At 39.7% G+C, this 16098-nt stretch overlaps 3 protein-coding genes across 4 annotated transcripts; 2 read left to right on the forward strand and 1 right to left on the reverse strand.

The window, feature by feature from the left end:
• The first annotated feature begins 1389 nt into the window (after positions 1–1389).
• Positions 1390–4492, forward strand: LOC104228982 (probable beta-D-xylosidase 5). 2 transcript variants are annotated; one of them, XM_009781545.2, is made up of 5 exons: positions 1390–2092; positions 2180–2349; positions 2553–2650; positions 2736–3500; positions 3607–4492. In XM_009781545.2, the coding sequence occupies exons 1-5, from the start codon at positions 1403–1405 to the stop codon at positions 4266–4268; spliced, it is 2385 nt and encodes a 794-aa protein (XP_009779847.1). In that variant the 5' UTR covers positions 1390–1402; the 3' UTR covers positions 4269–4492. The 2 variants fall into 2 exon arrangements, with proteins under 2 accessions (XP_009779847.1, XP_070009240.1); XM_070153139.1 differs by having other exon boundaries at positions 1390–2349.
• Positions 4493–5300: 808 nt separating this feature from the next.
• Positions 5301–6223, reverse strand: LOC138875433 (uncharacterized mitochondrial protein AtMg00810-like). Its single transcript, XM_070154262.1, has 2 exons — positions 5881–6223; positions 5301–5350 (listed from the first exon to the last, which is right to left on the reverse strand). The coding sequence occupies exons 1-2, from the start codon at positions 6221–6223 to the stop codon at positions 5301–5303; spliced, it is 393 nt and encodes a 130-aa protein (XP_070010363.1).
• A 9192-nt stretch (positions 6224–15415) lies between these two features.
• LOC138875434 (uncharacterized) lies at positions 15416–15847 on the forward strand. Its single transcript, XM_070154263.1, has 2 exons — positions 15416–15616; positions 15677–15847. Exons 1-2 carry the CDS (start codon positions 15416–15418, stop codon positions 15845–15847), a joined length of 372 nt encoding a protein of 123 aa, XP_070010364.1.
• Positions 15848–16098: the final 251 nt, after the last annotated feature.

Raw genomic sequence — 16098 nt, forward strand, 5'->3', positions numbered from 1 at the left:
AATCTCTTAAGTTGATTATATTATTGGAGGAAAATAAAAAGATTAGGATAATTTCAGAGACCTTCTTCCAGATTTTGCTTCATCACATCAACCTCTCTCGTGGTTTAAGATATTATATTTATCTCCCTTATTTTGATTTTTAATAATAATTTTTGTAATCTATTTATCATTAATATAAAATATTATAATTGGACTAATCTGCCCTCAACATCAAGGTAGGTTTGTCACTGCCCGTAAGAAAAACCTCAAATCCATAGACGTCAACAGGTTGATACAAATAAGAATTTTTACTCTATGAAACAAAACTAAGAAAAAACACCTACTTGCATAAATTTCATTGGACTATTAAAAGTAGATTTGGTACCACTAGACCAAAAGTAATGTGTCCTGTAACTCTCAAACTACACTGAGGATTAGTAACTTGGAAGAAAGGTTTCTTTTTTCCTTGGAGGCCAATTACAATGTAAGATATTTTTTGAAGCAATGTTTGAAGACCATTTGGCATAAGTACTGGCTTTGGAGTTGTGTCATTAGAGGGCTTCCTAGCGTGCCAATTAGTCAATATTTTAGCTATATCTTTGAAGTCACCATTTGGTTTGTGTATGCATACCAGTGCCCTCTTCCACAGCCTTCATATGAATGCTTTTGCTTCACTGCATGAATCTTATCATTGTGGTGAGCTGCGGAAATGCTCTCATAATGGGCTTTCCGCATTTCTAGTTGCAGGTCTAAGTCCAGATAAAGAGGAGGACTGTGGTAGGTGACGACCAATGTAAAAATAGTAAAATTATAATGAATCCTCTGGATGTTAAAATGATACAAATGATTCATATAACTGACCTGAACTAGTTTGGAATTGATTCATGTCTTCAAATTAAAGCTACCAAGAGAAATAAATAAAAGAAAAGGCCCTATTCCTAATGATGCTGTCAATACATGATAATGGAGCTGAAACAAACCATCTTATGCTTAATAATGGAGCTGAAGATAATTACCCTGTAAGCATAAAACTAAGAGCACTCCTAGTCCAAATCATGTGTTAACCTCATTTCTAATTGTGTGTTCAACAACGTATCCCATAACAACTGACAAAACTCTCACTTAGAATGAACAAAGCCAAAAATGAAGGATACCACGATATTCTAGTTTACAAGATGAGGTCAGAGTTATAACATGTGACAAGTATTTTTTTTTTCTTATTAAGGTATAAGATCATTACATTTTCACCCAAAAGCTAAATAAAGGTTACACCTGCTTATTCTTAAGCGACAGTCAACAACCTATTTTGCTGCAAAAGGTAAGTGTTAGCACTGGATTCCACTTCAACTTCTAGTATAAATAGGTATGGTGCAGCTTGATTTGAAGCATAAGAAAAAAGAAAAACAAAAAAGCTAGGGAAGACATGGAAAAACATTTTCTACTTTCTCCAATATTCTTCATAGTTCTCTTCACAATACCATGTAATTCCCAGATTCATGCATGTTATAAGAGTGACCCTAATACCAGCACTTATGGTTTTTGCAACATTTCTTTAGCTTATACAGACAGAGCAAAAGACTTAGTATCACGGTTAACTCTCCAAGAAAAAGTGGGACAGCTAGTTAACTCTGCATCAGGCATTCCCAGGCTTGGTGTGCCAGCTTACGAATGGTGGTCTGAGGCGCTGCACGGGGTGTCAAACACGGGGCCTGGAGTACGTTTCAATGCAACAGTACCTGGAGCAACCAGTCTCCCAGCTGTCATTCTTTCTGCTGCTAGTTTTAATGTTTTGTTATGGTATACTTTAGGAAAGGTTGTATCAACTGAGGCTCGGGCCATGCACAATGTTGGCCTGGCTGGATTGACCTATTGGAGCCCCAATGTGAATGTCCTTCGTGACCCCAGATGGGGAAGGGCTCAAGAAACACCAGGGGAGGACCCTCTAGTGGTCTCAAAGTATGCTGTTAACTATGTCCGAGGCTTGCAAGAAGTCGATGGAGAAGAATATTTCAGCAGTCAAAACAAGCTTAAAGTCTCAAGCTGTTGTAAACATTACACTGCTTATGATCTTGATGACTGGAAGGGAATTGATCGGTATCATTTTGACGCCAATGTATATAACCAGGAAATTAAGCTGCCGTTCAATTTGTTTGGTTACAACTTGGAAGTTATAATAAGCAGTGAAAGGAAAATTTCGCAGGTGACAGCACAGGATATGGAGGATACATTCCAGCCACCATTTAAAAGCTGTGTAGAGGAGGGTCATGTTAGCAGTGTGATGTGCTCATACAATCGCGTGAATGGAGTTCCAACTTGTGCTGATCCAAATTTGCTCAAAGGAGTGATTAGGGACCAATGGAGTCTAGACGGGTTAGTTCCTATTCTCTGTAATGCCAAAATGTAGAAGCCTCTATAATAGCTACACCTGATTCATAAACCCTTTAAATCACTAATCAGCAGCAGCACTCAGAATATAAATCTCATACTAAACATCTGATAAATTCATTGCCACTTAAGAAAATTATAATTTCACTATCTTCTAACATCGCATGTTGCAATATGTTTATTATCAGATACATTGTCTCTGATTGTGACTCAATTGAAGTTTACTATGATGCAATACACTATACTGCCACACCTGAGGATGCAGTCGCCCTTGCTCTGAAAGCAGGTCTTCTAAGTGCTTTTCTCTAGTTATTCTTGCATAGAGATACGATTTTCTATACAGGTTTTCAATGATTGTCATAATTGTGCAGGTCTGAACATGAATTGTGGGGATTATCTAGGAAAGTATACAGAAAAAGCAGTGAATCTGAGCAAGGTGGACGTGTCTATAATTGATCAGTCACTGATATATAACTACATTGTACTAATGAGGCTTGGATTCTTTGATGGCGATCCAAAAATGCAACCATTTGGAAATCTTGGACCATCTGATGTGTGTACCAATGATCATCAGTCCTTGGGAATTGAAGCTGCAAAACAAGGAATAGTTTTGCTAGACAACAATGGTGTGCTTCCTCTGTCACCAAGCAACGTCAAACACTTGGCTCTTATAGGTCCCAATGCTAATGCCACTGGGACAATGCTAAGTATCTACGCAGGGGTACCTTGCCGCTACACCACCCCTTTCCAGGCGATGCAGAAGTATGTAGCGAGCATAACATATGAGCCAGGATGTGCAAACGTTCAGTGCACTGATTCAAGCCAAATCAAGGCAGCAGCCAAGGCTGCAGCTGCAGCCGACGTGGTGGTGCTTGTTATGGGGCTTGATCAATCCATCGAGAGAGAATCACTGGATAGAGTGAACTTGACATTGCCAGGGTTTCAAGAAAAGCTTGTAAAAGACACCACTAAGGCAGCAAATGGATCAGTTGTTCTAGTGATTATGTCAGCCAGTCCTATTGATGTAACCTTTGCTAAGAATAATAAAAAGATCGGCGCAATTTTCTGGGTTGGCTATCCTGGTCAAGATGGCGGTGATACCATTTCTCAAGTCCTCTTTGGAGATTATAATCCAGGTGCTCTTAAACTCTTTCCCAAAACATTCAAATTCCCTCCCCCCCATACACCAATAAAAGACGCTTCTTTCTTAATTAAGTAGGTTGGCAATTTCTGCAATTTCAGGTGGGAGGTCTCCTTTCACTTGGTATCCACAAGAATATGTTGACAATGTACCAATGAATGACATGAACATGAGAGCAAATGCCAGTAGAAACTTTCCTGGAAGAACTTATAGATTCTATAATGGAAAATCAATATATCCATTTGGCCATGGACTAAGCTACTCAAGCTTTTCTTCGTTCATCATTTCAGCGCCTTCCACCATTGTCGTAAAGCAAAAGACAACCCTTGACTCAGATACCATTCTTTTATCTAACATGACTACTCAAGCCAATGGCCAAGCCCTTGATATTTCAAACCTGAATTGCCAGAGTTTAAGGTTTAACATCACAGTTGGGGTCAAGAATAATGGCAAAATGGATGGATCCTATGTGGTTATAGTGTTCTGGAAGCCAACAAATATGGGAGGAGGACTGACTGGAGCGCCTAATATACAGCTGGTGGGGTTTGAAAGAGTCTGGGTGGAGAAAGGGAAGACAGCAACAGTGACAACAAAATTGGATGTCTGCAAAGATTTCAGCTTAGCTGATGCATATGGGAAGAGGAAGTTAGTCACAGGGCTGCAGACTGTAGTTGTTGGTTCTTCAAGTGAGCGCCAAGTTAAGCATCCGTTTAACATTAGGCTGGCTACAAAAGAAGAATATGGAGCTGTACATTACGTCTAATTCTTAAGAAACACATGCAGCGTGCTTGAATTTGTGCTCTCCATTAATATTCTAGAATTTACTGCTAGAAAAGAGGAGCATCTATCTAGATCTAGAGTCTAGGCTATTGCCTATTGGTGGTGATACAGAAAGAATACTGGGTAAATGATCCAGGATTCTGGGTAAAAGATCCAGAAGATTGCTGACTTATATGAAACAACTAATGTAGTGTAATATGCAATAAATTTATAACTTGATTTCCATTCTTTATCTTCTTCGCACATTCACTTTTTCTGTGTCCGTTATAGTTTCTAACCTTCAAAAATATCCACCTCCTTAATAAATACACATAGTTATTTTATACTGAATAATAATCGCTTAAAATCTCTAGTGACGTTCGGCAGATTTTTCAACCAATTGAGGTGGTGCAACTAGCTAGCATTAATAGACAAAAGATGGAGACTAATCAACCTCATAAGCCGATTCATATGTTCTACTCATTTTTTCTAGTTTCGCGTATATTATGAATGATGTTTTATACTTCAATACCACATAAGAGGGGGTGACTTGTGTGGTGTCCAATTTTTCGCTTAACCTGATTATAGAAGGACATGGTTCTTCTATGTGTTCCAACTACTATTATTGCGGAATAATAAGCACAGAAATTAAAGAACACAGAGATTTTACGTGGAAAACACCTGGCTCAAAAGGTAAAACAACCACGACCTACTTTCCAGTAGGATTTTTCCAAACTCTCCACTCACTGAGCCAAAAACTGCATTTACAAAAATTCTTTTGTAAACCTAAGATTAACTCTAATCCCGTTGTAGCACACACCCTCAACTGTTACGACAACTTCAAGTTAACTCTAACTTGAAAACTCTAAGTACCTAATACAATTGCTTCTAGATAAGTTGAAAGGTACAATATGAAAATACCTACTACAATTGAACCAGAAATAAAAGATAGACTCTTGGAATTAGTTCTTCTATCTGGTTCAAGTAGCTTCAGGTATGCACGCTTGAATCACACACAAATTGCTTGCAAAATTGCCTAGCTATTTTGGTCTGAATTCACGTTTAACTTCTGCTTATGTGCGTTACCTGTAAAATATAACAACACTGATATTTATGGAGTTAGCAAATAGAGATTAACTAGAACTCTGATGCAACTCTTCCTTGGTGGAAGAGTTCTAGTTGATCTCAGCCTCTAACTCTATCATTCTCTTAAACTGTGTTCTCTTTGAGTAAGGAGTCTTTCTCCTTATCCAAAGTGCTCTCTACTTAGTGCTTTTGTGAAGATGTCAACAATCTTCTATCAGTAGCACAAAATTCTATAGTAATAAGTCTTTTCTCATAGTTGTCCCTTAAAAAATGGTGTCTAACATTTATGTGCTTAGTTCTCTTATGTTAAACCGGGTTCTTAGTCATACTAATAGCACTAGTGTTATCACATAAAATAGGGATACAACCGACTTCAATACCAAAATCCATCAAGTGTTGTTTGATCCACAACAATTGAGCACAACAGGAAGCAGCAACAACATACTCAGCTTCAGTAGTGGATAAGGCCACTGAATTTTGCTTTTTAGTAGCCCATGACACAATACATGAACCAAGGAAGTGTGCCATACCAGAGGTGCTCTTCCTATCCACAAGGAAACCTGCATAGTCAGAATCAACATATTCCACTATGTTAAAGTTATTACCTTTTGGATACCAAAGATAAAGGTCAGTAGTGCCTTTCAAGTATCTCAATATTCTCTTGACAACAGTCAAGTGAGTTTTCTTTGGATTTGCTTGAAATCGAGCACAAAGCCCTACACTGAAAATAATGTCAGGTCTGCTAGCAGTAAAATACAAAAGTGAATCAATCATACCCCTATACAACTTCTGATCAACAGATGAATCAGGTTCATCTATGTCCAATTTTGTGGCTGTTGCAATAGGAGTTTCTATATCCTTTGATTCTTCCATTTTAAACTTCTTAATCAACTCTTTTGCATATTTCTATTGATGGATCATGGTTCCATTTGAGTTTTGTTTAATTTTTAAGCCTAAGAAGAAATTAACCTCACCCATCATACTCATTTCAAATTCACTCCCCATAAGTTTAGCTAATTCCTTACTTAGTTTTGCAGCGGTTGCCCTAAAAAATATGTCATCAACATATATTTGTACTACAAGAAGATCCGTACCTTTTTCCCTAGTGCTATCAATTTTACCTCTCTTGTAGCCATGTTCAAGTAGGAGAGTCCCTAGAGTTCCTTGTCTAGTTTGTATACATGATCCGGACACTCATTGCTTTCAAACCCTGGAGGTTGTTTGACAAACACTTCTTCCTTTAAGTAGCCATTTAGGAAGGCACTCTTGATGTCCCTCTGGTGAAGAGCAAATTCCATGTATGCAGGAAAGGCTATGAGGAGTCTTATTGCTTCCAACCTTGCAACTAGAGCAAAGGTCTCATAATAGTCTATGTCTTACTCCTAACTATAACCTTGAACCACCAACCTTGACTTGTTCCTTGTAACAGTTCCATCTTCATCAAGTTTGTTTTTGAAGACCCATTTTGTGCCAATTACTGATCTGTCCTTGGGTCTTAGAACCAGATGCCAAACCTGACTCCTTTCAAACTAATTGAGTTCATCTTGCATTGCATTTACCCAGTCTGCATCCTGCAAAGCCTCAACAACATTTTTAGGTTCAATAAGAGATAGGAAAGCATCAAAAGCATATAGATTCTTTAATCGAGATCTAGTTTTAAATCCAGCAATTGGATCAGTAATTATGTTCTCAATGGGATGGGAATTTTGATACTTGTAAGGTTTCACAACCAACTGGTTTCTTTTTGATGTTTCTCCTATGTTCTGTTGCTAAGGAACATGCTCATGGACAAATTCTATTTCGGAATTAGATTCAGTTCTTATTTGTTCAGTTCCCCCTGTCATGTTGCCCTGGATGGAAGAACCTGTTCCATAACCTATTCCTTCTTCTGGTGTAGCTTCAGCTTGGATTGTGACTTCATTTGAACCTTTTACCAGCCCAATAACTTCATCTTCATGTTTCTGTCTCTCAGAAATAATGTTAGTTTCATCAAAGACTACATGTACACTTTTTTCTACACACATAGTTCTTTTGTTGTACACTTTATAAGCTTTGCTATGTGAAGAATATCCCAAGAATACTCCCTCATCACTTCTGGGATCAAACTTACCTAGGGAGTCCTTTCCATTGTTGTGCGCAAAGAACTTGCATCCAAATGCCCTAAGATGGTATATATTTGGTTTTCTCCCTTTAAGTAACTCATAGGGAGTCTTCTCTACAAGAGGTCTAGTTATGCACCTATTAATGATGTAACATGCAGTGTTTACAGCTTCTGCCCAGAAGGTATGAGGCAGTTTACTAGAAAGAAGCATAGTCCTAGCCATATCTTCAAGTGTCCTATTCTTTCTTTCAACTACTACATTTTGTTGTGGAGTTATAGGGGCATAAAAATTGTGATCTATTCCATGCTCATCACAAAATTCAGCAAACTTAGCATTTTCAAATTAAGTTCTATGGTTAGACCTAATTGATGCAAGTTAATTACCTAGTTGTTTCTGAGTTTTTCTAACAAAGGAAGTAAACATATCAAGTGCTTCATCCTTAGATGTTAAAAACAATGTCCAAGTAAACCTAGAGTAATCATCAATAAGCACCATCACATACTTTTTACCACCTCTGCTTAATGTTCTCATTGGACCACAGAGATCCATATGAACCAGTTCCATTGACCTGGTCATGCTTACCATTTTCTTGCTTTTGAAAGAGGATCTTACCTGCTTCCCCCTTGCACAAGCCTCATAAACTTTGTCTTCCTTAAACTTGATGTTAGGAAACCCTATCACCAAGTCCTTGGAGACTAATTTGTTGAGTTGACTTAGACTTGCATGACCAAGTCTTTTACGCCAAAGGAGGGGATCATTGTCCAACACACTTAAGCAGGTGAGTTCATTTTCTGAAAGAGCGGACAAATCTACAATGTATATATTGTTTACTCTTTTCCCTACAAAATAATCGTGTCAACGGTAAGATTTATCACTAAATATTTGGTAGAGGTGAATGCTACCAAGTTACCTCTATCACACAGTTGTGATACACTAATTAGGCTATATTTCAAGTCATTTATCAAGTAGACATTCTCAATGGAATGTGAGTCTATCTTACCTACATTTCCTATCCCAATGATCTCACCTTTCTTCCATTTCCAAAGGAGACATTACCTCCTTTTAGGTCCTCAAGTGAAAGGAACTGGTTCTTGCTTCCAGTCATATGCTTTGAGCAGCCACTATCCATGTACCATATTTGGCTGCTCCCCTTCACTTGGACCTGCAAAGGGAAATCAGGGGTTAGTCTTAGGAACCCAAACTAGTTTGGGTCCCTTTCTATTGGCAAATGGGTGAATTAAATTCTTTTTAGCCCATCATGGCAGCTTATTCTTCCCTTGAACAAAAAATTTGTTCTTTTGACTAGCCTTTTCTTTTGCAGTACATTCACTTTCATCGTGACCAGTCTTACCACAGTGGATGCAGTTTTTTTTCTCAGGAAGTGTGATGTACTTGCTTTTGGGATCCCACTTAGGTATAGGGGTCCCATAGCCAAGTCCTCTCTTATTGCTACTATGGTGTTCTTGTAGCCATAATAGTGCATCATAGGACTTATTCCATTTGCAACTCATCCTTCATTTTTCCCAGATTTTCTTCTAAGGTGAGATGTATGTGATCAGCTTTCTTTTTACCTGTTCCTAATTTCAGTTTTAAATTTTCAGATCTGAGCTCTAACACAGTGGTGTCAAGTTCAAGAACCTGGTTCTTCAACTCATCATTTTTACTATCATTTTCACTAGCCCTGAGTTCCAGATTTTTGCATTTAGCTTTCAAGATTACACATTCCTTAGACAGTTGTTCCTTTTCATTGTTTATAACCTCAGATTCATCAATGAAATCTAGCCGTAACTCAGATAGCCTTTCTTTAGACAAAAAATTAATCTTATCTTTGAGATGAATCACACTTACTTCTTCTTGGGATGAACCTGTTCCTTCTTCTTATTTCTTCGTTCATCCCTTTTCTTTTTTCTATTCAATTTCCCATTGAGGATCGTTTTTGATCATGTGGTTAGTCTTACCACATTTGTAACAGCCCTCGTTGGTCTGTTTCTCAGGGACCCTTGGTATTTTGTAAGTTGTACCTCTTGAAGAACCCTTTCCACTCATTATATACTTCTTGAAATCCCTCGTGATCATAGCCATTTGATCCTTCTCTAGATCTGCACCTTCAACGATTCTAAGAGCCAGGCTTCTTTCCTTCTTGGGTGCAGCCATCTTCATGGTTTACCTTCTAAGTTCATAGGCAGTGATATTTCCAATTAACTCATCCAACTTGAGAGTGTCAATTTTCTTTGATTCATGAATAGCAGTGATTTTGCTTTCCCAAGTAACTGACAAAACCCTTGTCAGAATTTTCTCAACCTTGTCTTCTTCAAGGATAATCCTTCCAAGAAACTTAAGTTCATTTGTTAGTGTTGTAAACATTGTATACATCTCTTGGATAGTTTCTACTTCCTTCATGGTGAAATTCTCATATTAAGAATACAACAGTGTTCTTCTTGATCTCTTCACTTGAGGAGTTCCTTCGTGATCCACTTGCAAAGTGTCCCAAATTTCCTTAGCAATAGTACAACTTTGAATTCTGCTATACTCGTCTAGACCAAGTCCACATACAAGCCATTTCATGGCCTTAGCGTTCTTTTCCCACTTCTTCAAGTCCTCGGCATTGCAGTCAGCTCTAGTCTTTGGCACATCCACTCCTTCAGCATTCTTCTTCATGGTAGCCAAGGGACTATCAGTAACAATGTCCCATAGTTCATAATCCCCTCCGATGATGTGATCTCTCATCTTGTTTTTCTACCAAGAGTAGTGCTGGCCATTGAAGAGTGAAGGCCTAGCAGTGGATTGTCCTTCCTAGTTTCCTAGTGGTGCACTCATCTTGATCTGTTCTTAAGGTGTTAGCCTCTTCAAGGATAACCTCCTCTGATACCAATTGATGTTTAATACTTCAATTCTATACGGGGGGGGGGGGAGGGATGATTTGTATGGTGTCCAATTTTTTGCTTAACCTGATTATAGAAGGACTTGGTTCTTCTATGTGTTCCAACTACTACTGTTGTGTAATAATAAGTACAGAAATTAAAGAACACAGAGATTTTACGTGGAAAACACCTGGCTCAAAAGGTGAAAAAAACCACAACCTACTTTCCAGTAGGATTTCCCCAAACTCTCCACTAAAATCACTGAGCCAAAAACTGCATTTACAAAAACTCTTTTGTAAACTTAGGATTAACTCTAATCCCGTTGTAGCACACAACCTCAACTGTTGCGACAAATTCAAGTTAACTCTAACTTGAAAACTATGAGTAACTAATACAATTGCTTCTAGATAAGCTGGAAGGTACAATATGAAAACACCTACTACAATTGAACTGGAAATAAAAGACAGACACTTGGAACTGGTTCTTCTATCTGGTTCAAGTAACTCTAGGTTTCCACGCTTTAATCACACACAAATTGCTTGCAAAATTGCATTGCTATTTTGCTCTCAATTCACGTTTAACTTCTGCTTATGTGTGTTACATGTAAAAGAGAACAACACTGATATTTATGGAGTTAGTAACTAGAGATTAACTAAATTCTGATGCTACTCTTCCTTGGTGGAAGAATTCTAGTTGATCTCAGCCTCTAACTCTATCCTTCTCTTAAACCGTGTTCTCTTTGAGTAAGGAGTCTTTCCCCTTATCCAATATGCAACCTTTTCGATCAGGATCAGAAGATATCACTTCTGGTAAGTTATGTTTATCTACTTCACGTGCATCTCGCATGCTTGAGTTGATCATATCTGTGCTTCACTAGAATGGACCTGGTCCATGTCTGAGTTCCTTTATCAATATTCAAAACTCTCCTGTACGTGGGCCAACAATGAAGTTGAACAAAACTATGATACTTTTAATTTCATAGAGAAATTTGATGTAACACAAGTATTACTTGGCATATGACCCTTCCCGAAGGTTATAAAATGTGGAGCCGCTGCGCCACTTGTCAAATTGTTAGAAGGGTCACATGCCCCGTAATACTTGTATTAGACATAACATAAAATTTCTCACTCTTATTATTGTACTCTACTCGTTGCCCCTTCATTTAATAACCTCCATTTACCATGCTAAAGTTGCTTTTGTTTTTCCCTTAGTTTTAATTTGGTGATAAACGAAAGGTTTACAAAGTATGGTGAGTAACACCTAGCATAGAGAAGGGTGTCGCAGTCAACCATGAACAACTGAGGTGCATGCAATTTTAATTTACTTAAGCGTTAACACAATATATATTTCACAACATAATATATCTATATTTGAATATTGGTCATTTAGTGAAGACAAGGTATAATCTTGCATTGGTCAATGATGCTTAAACATGTATTAAAATGTACAATTGAAAAAAAAGTCTTTATTGCTGTCCAACTGCTTCTGTTGGCAGAGAAGGTGAACTATATGTGCTTTTCATGTGAGAAGATGTTTTTGTAATTAGCTAAGCAATCAACTTATCTATCTTTATTTATGTTTCTTTAGTTATTGTTATGTATAACAGAATAACAACTAAAATATTGGAATGTTAAGGATGTAAAAACATATGAATGTGATGGGCTTCATATGATTCGATCCCTGAAAGAAATTCGACAATTACCATTGTTTACCCTTAAAATTGGATAACAATTAAACTTATATATGATTTTAAGGATATGTGATTTCACCTGGCACAAACTGATAAATATGAGAATCAATATTAGGAATTAACAGTAAAATAAATCAAACCAATATTATGAACGATTGTGGCCCTCGAGCTAAACTGCCCTCGACCCAACTAATTATGCTATTGAATAGTTTGAACTGAACAACAGAGCTTGCGAGAAAAAAATGTAATATATTGCTTAGTTATACGTGAGTATCATCGTTACAAAATGATTAGGACCCTCTTTATATAGTAAAGGAATCCTATTTATGGTATAATTCTAATTACAGTAGCAAATCCCATGATAGGCTAAATAACCGGCCCTGACTTGATACATGCCTGATTTCCACCACGATCCTTGCCCGATCACGGATATATCGGCTTTCTGTTACTCGACTTAGCAGGCTTCCTTCGATCTTGTTCGATCTCTTTCTTGCTTTGGTCTCGATCATAGCTAGTCTCGATCTTGATCGGCGATTGATCCACGAGCTTACCAATACATTCCGCACCATGGTCAGAAATAACGAGGCTGAGCCTTGATCTACCACCCTGATTTCTCTTAGTTATACAAAATTAGGCATGCTCGATTTTGACCGTATAAAACATGTCTCCTCATTTTTTGGAGTGCAATGACAAGAAACGAATTGAGGATTCGTACTTGCCCTCGGTTTACCATGATGTAAGCGTTGTGATGCAAGCGGAAGAGGTGACCGAAACGTCCTGTGGGTTCAGATATCGAGACATTAAATGACTGTCAGTTGTTTTCGGTCACTATCGGTTCTGAACCGTCGTCTTCATCCTATAAATGTATTTTCCTTCTCTTGCCTAACTTTACTTTCAATCTTTTTTCGTTCTAACCTTCATATTCCTTTGCCACCTACAGAACCTTTTACCTTTAAGCTTTTGAATTTCTTTGTTTGTCTCCCCCAAAACATCAAATATCCCAATCTCAGTTCTCTCTCGTTCACAAAAACAAAATGGCCAAAATATTTAAAACCATTTCGCAGAAAGAAAAAACTTTCTTGTCTCAGTCGGTCGGCGAGCAACCAGCGGCGGAGCCACGCCCTGAAGAATTCATTCCCGGAGGGTGCTCCTTGACTTTGACTTCAAGGTTGAAAAGATCGCCTCGGTTCTGGGCCAGTGCAAGCCAATATCAAGGTACATATGCACGATCACTGGTGACCTCCTCGACCAAGTTAAAGAGGACTGCAACTGGGTTGATAAGCATGTGGTGGTGCCCTCGCCTAAGGAGTCAATCACTACCCATGTGGAGGGGTTTCTAAGTGTTTACACTTATCCTTTCATATTGGGTCCCTTGGACCCGGTCATTGTGGACTTCTGCAAGAAGTATGAAGTGATCTTCGGCAAAATTCACCCCTCCTTCGAGAGGATAGTGATTTTGCTCCGCTTCTTTGTAAGCCAAGTCGACGGGCTTCCTTTTACCCTCGACCACCTCATACACTTATATAGCCCCCGACTTTATCAAAGGGGTTAATAAAGCTTCAATGTAGGGCCTCCAAGGCAGATTTCTTGAGCATAGATGAGGATAAGGATCGAGGATGTATGGGCCGGTTTGTCCGAGTGAAGACCTCAGATTTGATCCTAGCTAAGAGCATGCCATTTCCGGAGAAATGGAATATGAGACATAAGTATAACTCCATTTTTCATTTCTTCTTGTTGTCTTCATTTTTTTCATCCTTTCTTATCGGCGTCTTATTTGGTGCAGCCGTTGCCTGGATGCTAGGTGAGATCCCCCAACTCGAGAACTGGGTCAGGAGCTTAGTGTCGAAGTCAATACATGCTGAGCGCGCATGGCACGAATTGGCGAAAGGTCGATGGGAGGCCCAAAACAACGATAAGTTTTTGTATAACTCAAGAGTTTTGATAGCTGCCCAAATTTTTCTCGATCTTACTTGCCCTTCTTTTGCAGGCCTCGGGAAGGACATGCCGATGAGGCCCCCATCTGGTGATGAAGTAAACCGTTCCCAACCGTCTACTCTAAAATAGAAGAAAGATCGGAAAAGGAGAGGGGCTCCGAGCTCCACGAAGATGGATGAGCAAAAGCCCAAAAAGAGGCGGACCCGCAATGGAAATGTCATTCCTCTAACAATGGACTCAGTCCTTAAGCTACGAGATGAGCCTGAAGAGGGTGAAGAAGAAGAGGAGAATGAAGATGACTCCAGGCTGGTGGCCTGTGCACGAGTTAGCACCGGGGCTTGGAAAGCTTCGAAACCATTGGGAGTCGATACTACTCAACCTAGGCTCCATGAGGCCGAGGAGGAGACTTAGGCCCAAGTCCCCAATCCAAAAAGGACCGAAGATGTTTTATCTTGGGGAAAAAAGGCCGTTGAAGAGGCGATGAATGCCGGCGCAAAAATCGAGCTCGAGACTCTCCAAGACAGAGGCAGCGCCTCAAAGAATCTACTTGGGGCAATAGAGATTTTGGATTCCTCCTTGTTTCCTTCAGTCTCCGATTCTATGATGCACGATGCTCAGGCCGCGGAGACTTGCCACGGGGAAGGAGCCCATGGAGTAGAGGATCTCTTCCGTGGTTTATTTGTTGGGGTAGAGGATGTCACCGGTATGAGTGACTTAGAGGTTTCTAAGAATAGCTCGGGCAAGGCTTCCTTGAGTATTAAATGGACCAACTAGTACCCGACCCCAAGTGTCAATCCCAGGTGCAAGCGGACAATCATGATCAGGTGCCAGAGGATGCCCGGGTTCTCGCTGCCCTCGTTGGGGTGGCCAGCTGCCTCTGGTGTTTGGTAACAAAGGAGGACCGAGGCCAGATGGACGAGGTGGGAGCGCCTTGTCTTTTTAGCGAAGCCCAACATGCTCTAATTCAGGTAATCCCTGATTCTCCTGCCCATTTTCATACTTAGGTTTTTCTCCCTTTATATAACTTTTCCCTTCTATGTTTGCAGGCTTCGGTGCTTCTTCACGAAGCTTTCCTCAGATTTCGGGGGGAACTGAGCCGTTATGAGGCTGAGATCTGAGGGATGGCAGAGGAAAAGGATTCCTTCAAACTTCTCAGTGAGCAAAGAGAAGGGGATGCTAGAGGTCTCTATGCTAAGCTAGAAACGGCTCAGAAAGGATACACCGAACTGATGGAGAAGGTAAGAAGAATTTTTGAAGTTAGTGATAGCGATTCAGGCATCATAGCTAATGGTTCAAACCTGCAGGTCCAAAAAAACTCAAAGTGATTAGGCAGCTTCAGGAAGAAATAGATGCACTAAAAGCTGAGGCCGAAGGATGGAAGGAGAAGATGGACCGCTTGGCCTTAGAGAAGGAAGTTTCCCGAGCTCAACTGGCCTCGCCTGAGAACCAGCTTTGAAGCTTGAAAGAGAATGCCTCGATGCAAGCCAAGAAAGTTGAGGAGCTCCAATCTCGGTTGGGTTCAGCAACTTCCGATCGAGAAAAGCTGGCCACAGAACTTGCAGCTGCCAAATTGAAGATTGAAACGGCCAAGGCCAATGCCGATGCTATGGTAGCCGTCTATCAGACCGATGCTGAAGCTGCTCAGGCTCGGGAAAAGGAGGTTGTTGAGGCTGTTCAGGTTTGAGCGAACTGGGTTGCCGAGCATGCTAAATGCCAGTCTCGATGAGAGATTCTCAAGGAGATCCACGCTTGTGGCTTTAATCTTGCAGCTGAGATCAAGAGTGCGAAAGAGCTTGAAGCTGAAGCCAAATTATTGGCCTTTCCTGATGATGATGATTCTGGGAGCATAAGCGGGTCCGAAAGTGGGGAAGACCCTGAGATTGAGGATGCTGGTCCCGAAGAAGACTAGACCCTTAGGATTTGTTTTTTTTTTCATCGTGTTTCTTTTAGGGCCGTTTTGGATTTTGTAGAGAATTATGATCGGGCCATGTTGCCCTTGTAAATGATTTTTGATATATCTATAAAAAATTTCCTTCCCTTCCATGGCTTATGAATTTGTTGTCCTTTTCTTTTTTTGTTATTTCATGCAAGAGTCAAAATTCCTTAGCATAAGATCATGAAGTTGTGCTCGAGAGTCTAAGTTTCAGAAAAGGCAAGGGT

This window comes from Nicotiana sylvestris, chromosome 8 (assembly GCF_000393655.2).
Source record: "Nicotiana sylvestris chromosome 8, ASM39365v2, whole genome shotgun sequence".
NCBI classification, from domain to species: Eukaryota; Viridiplantae; Streptophyta; class Magnoliopsida; order Solanales; family Solanaceae; genus Nicotiana; species Nicotiana sylvestris.

Bases quoted from the DNA above. Each gene is read 5' to 3' on its own strand.
- LOC104228982 (XM_070153139.1), top strand. From the start codon at position 1,403: ATGGAAAAACATTTTCTACTTTCTCCAATATTCTTCATAGTTCTCTTC. The intron at 2,651-2,735 runs GTCTTCTAAGTG...ATAATTGTGCAG, and splicing joins CGCCCTTGCTCTGAAAGCAG to GTCTGAACATGAATTGTGGG. The intron at 3,501-3,606 runs GTGCTCTTAAAC...CTGCAATTTCAG, and splicing joins CTTTGGAGATTATAATCCAG to GTGGGAGGTCTCCTTTCACT.
- LOC138875434 (XM_070154263.1), top strand. From the start codon at position 15,416: ATGCAAGCCAAGAAAGTTGAGGAGCTCCAATCTCGGTTGGGTTCAGCA. The intron at 15,617-15,676 runs GTTTGAGCGAAC...GAGATTCTCAAG, and splicing joins AGGTTGTTGAGGCTGTTCAG to GAGATCCACGCTTGTGGCTT.
- LOC138875433 (XM_070154262.1), bottom strand. From the start codon at position 6,223: ATGGAAGAATCAAAGGATATAGAAACTCCTATTGCAACAGCCACAAAA. The intron at 5,351-5,880 runs GTATGGCACACT...TATATTTTACAG, and splicing joins GGATAGGAAGAGCACCTCTG to GTAACGCACATAAGCAGAAG.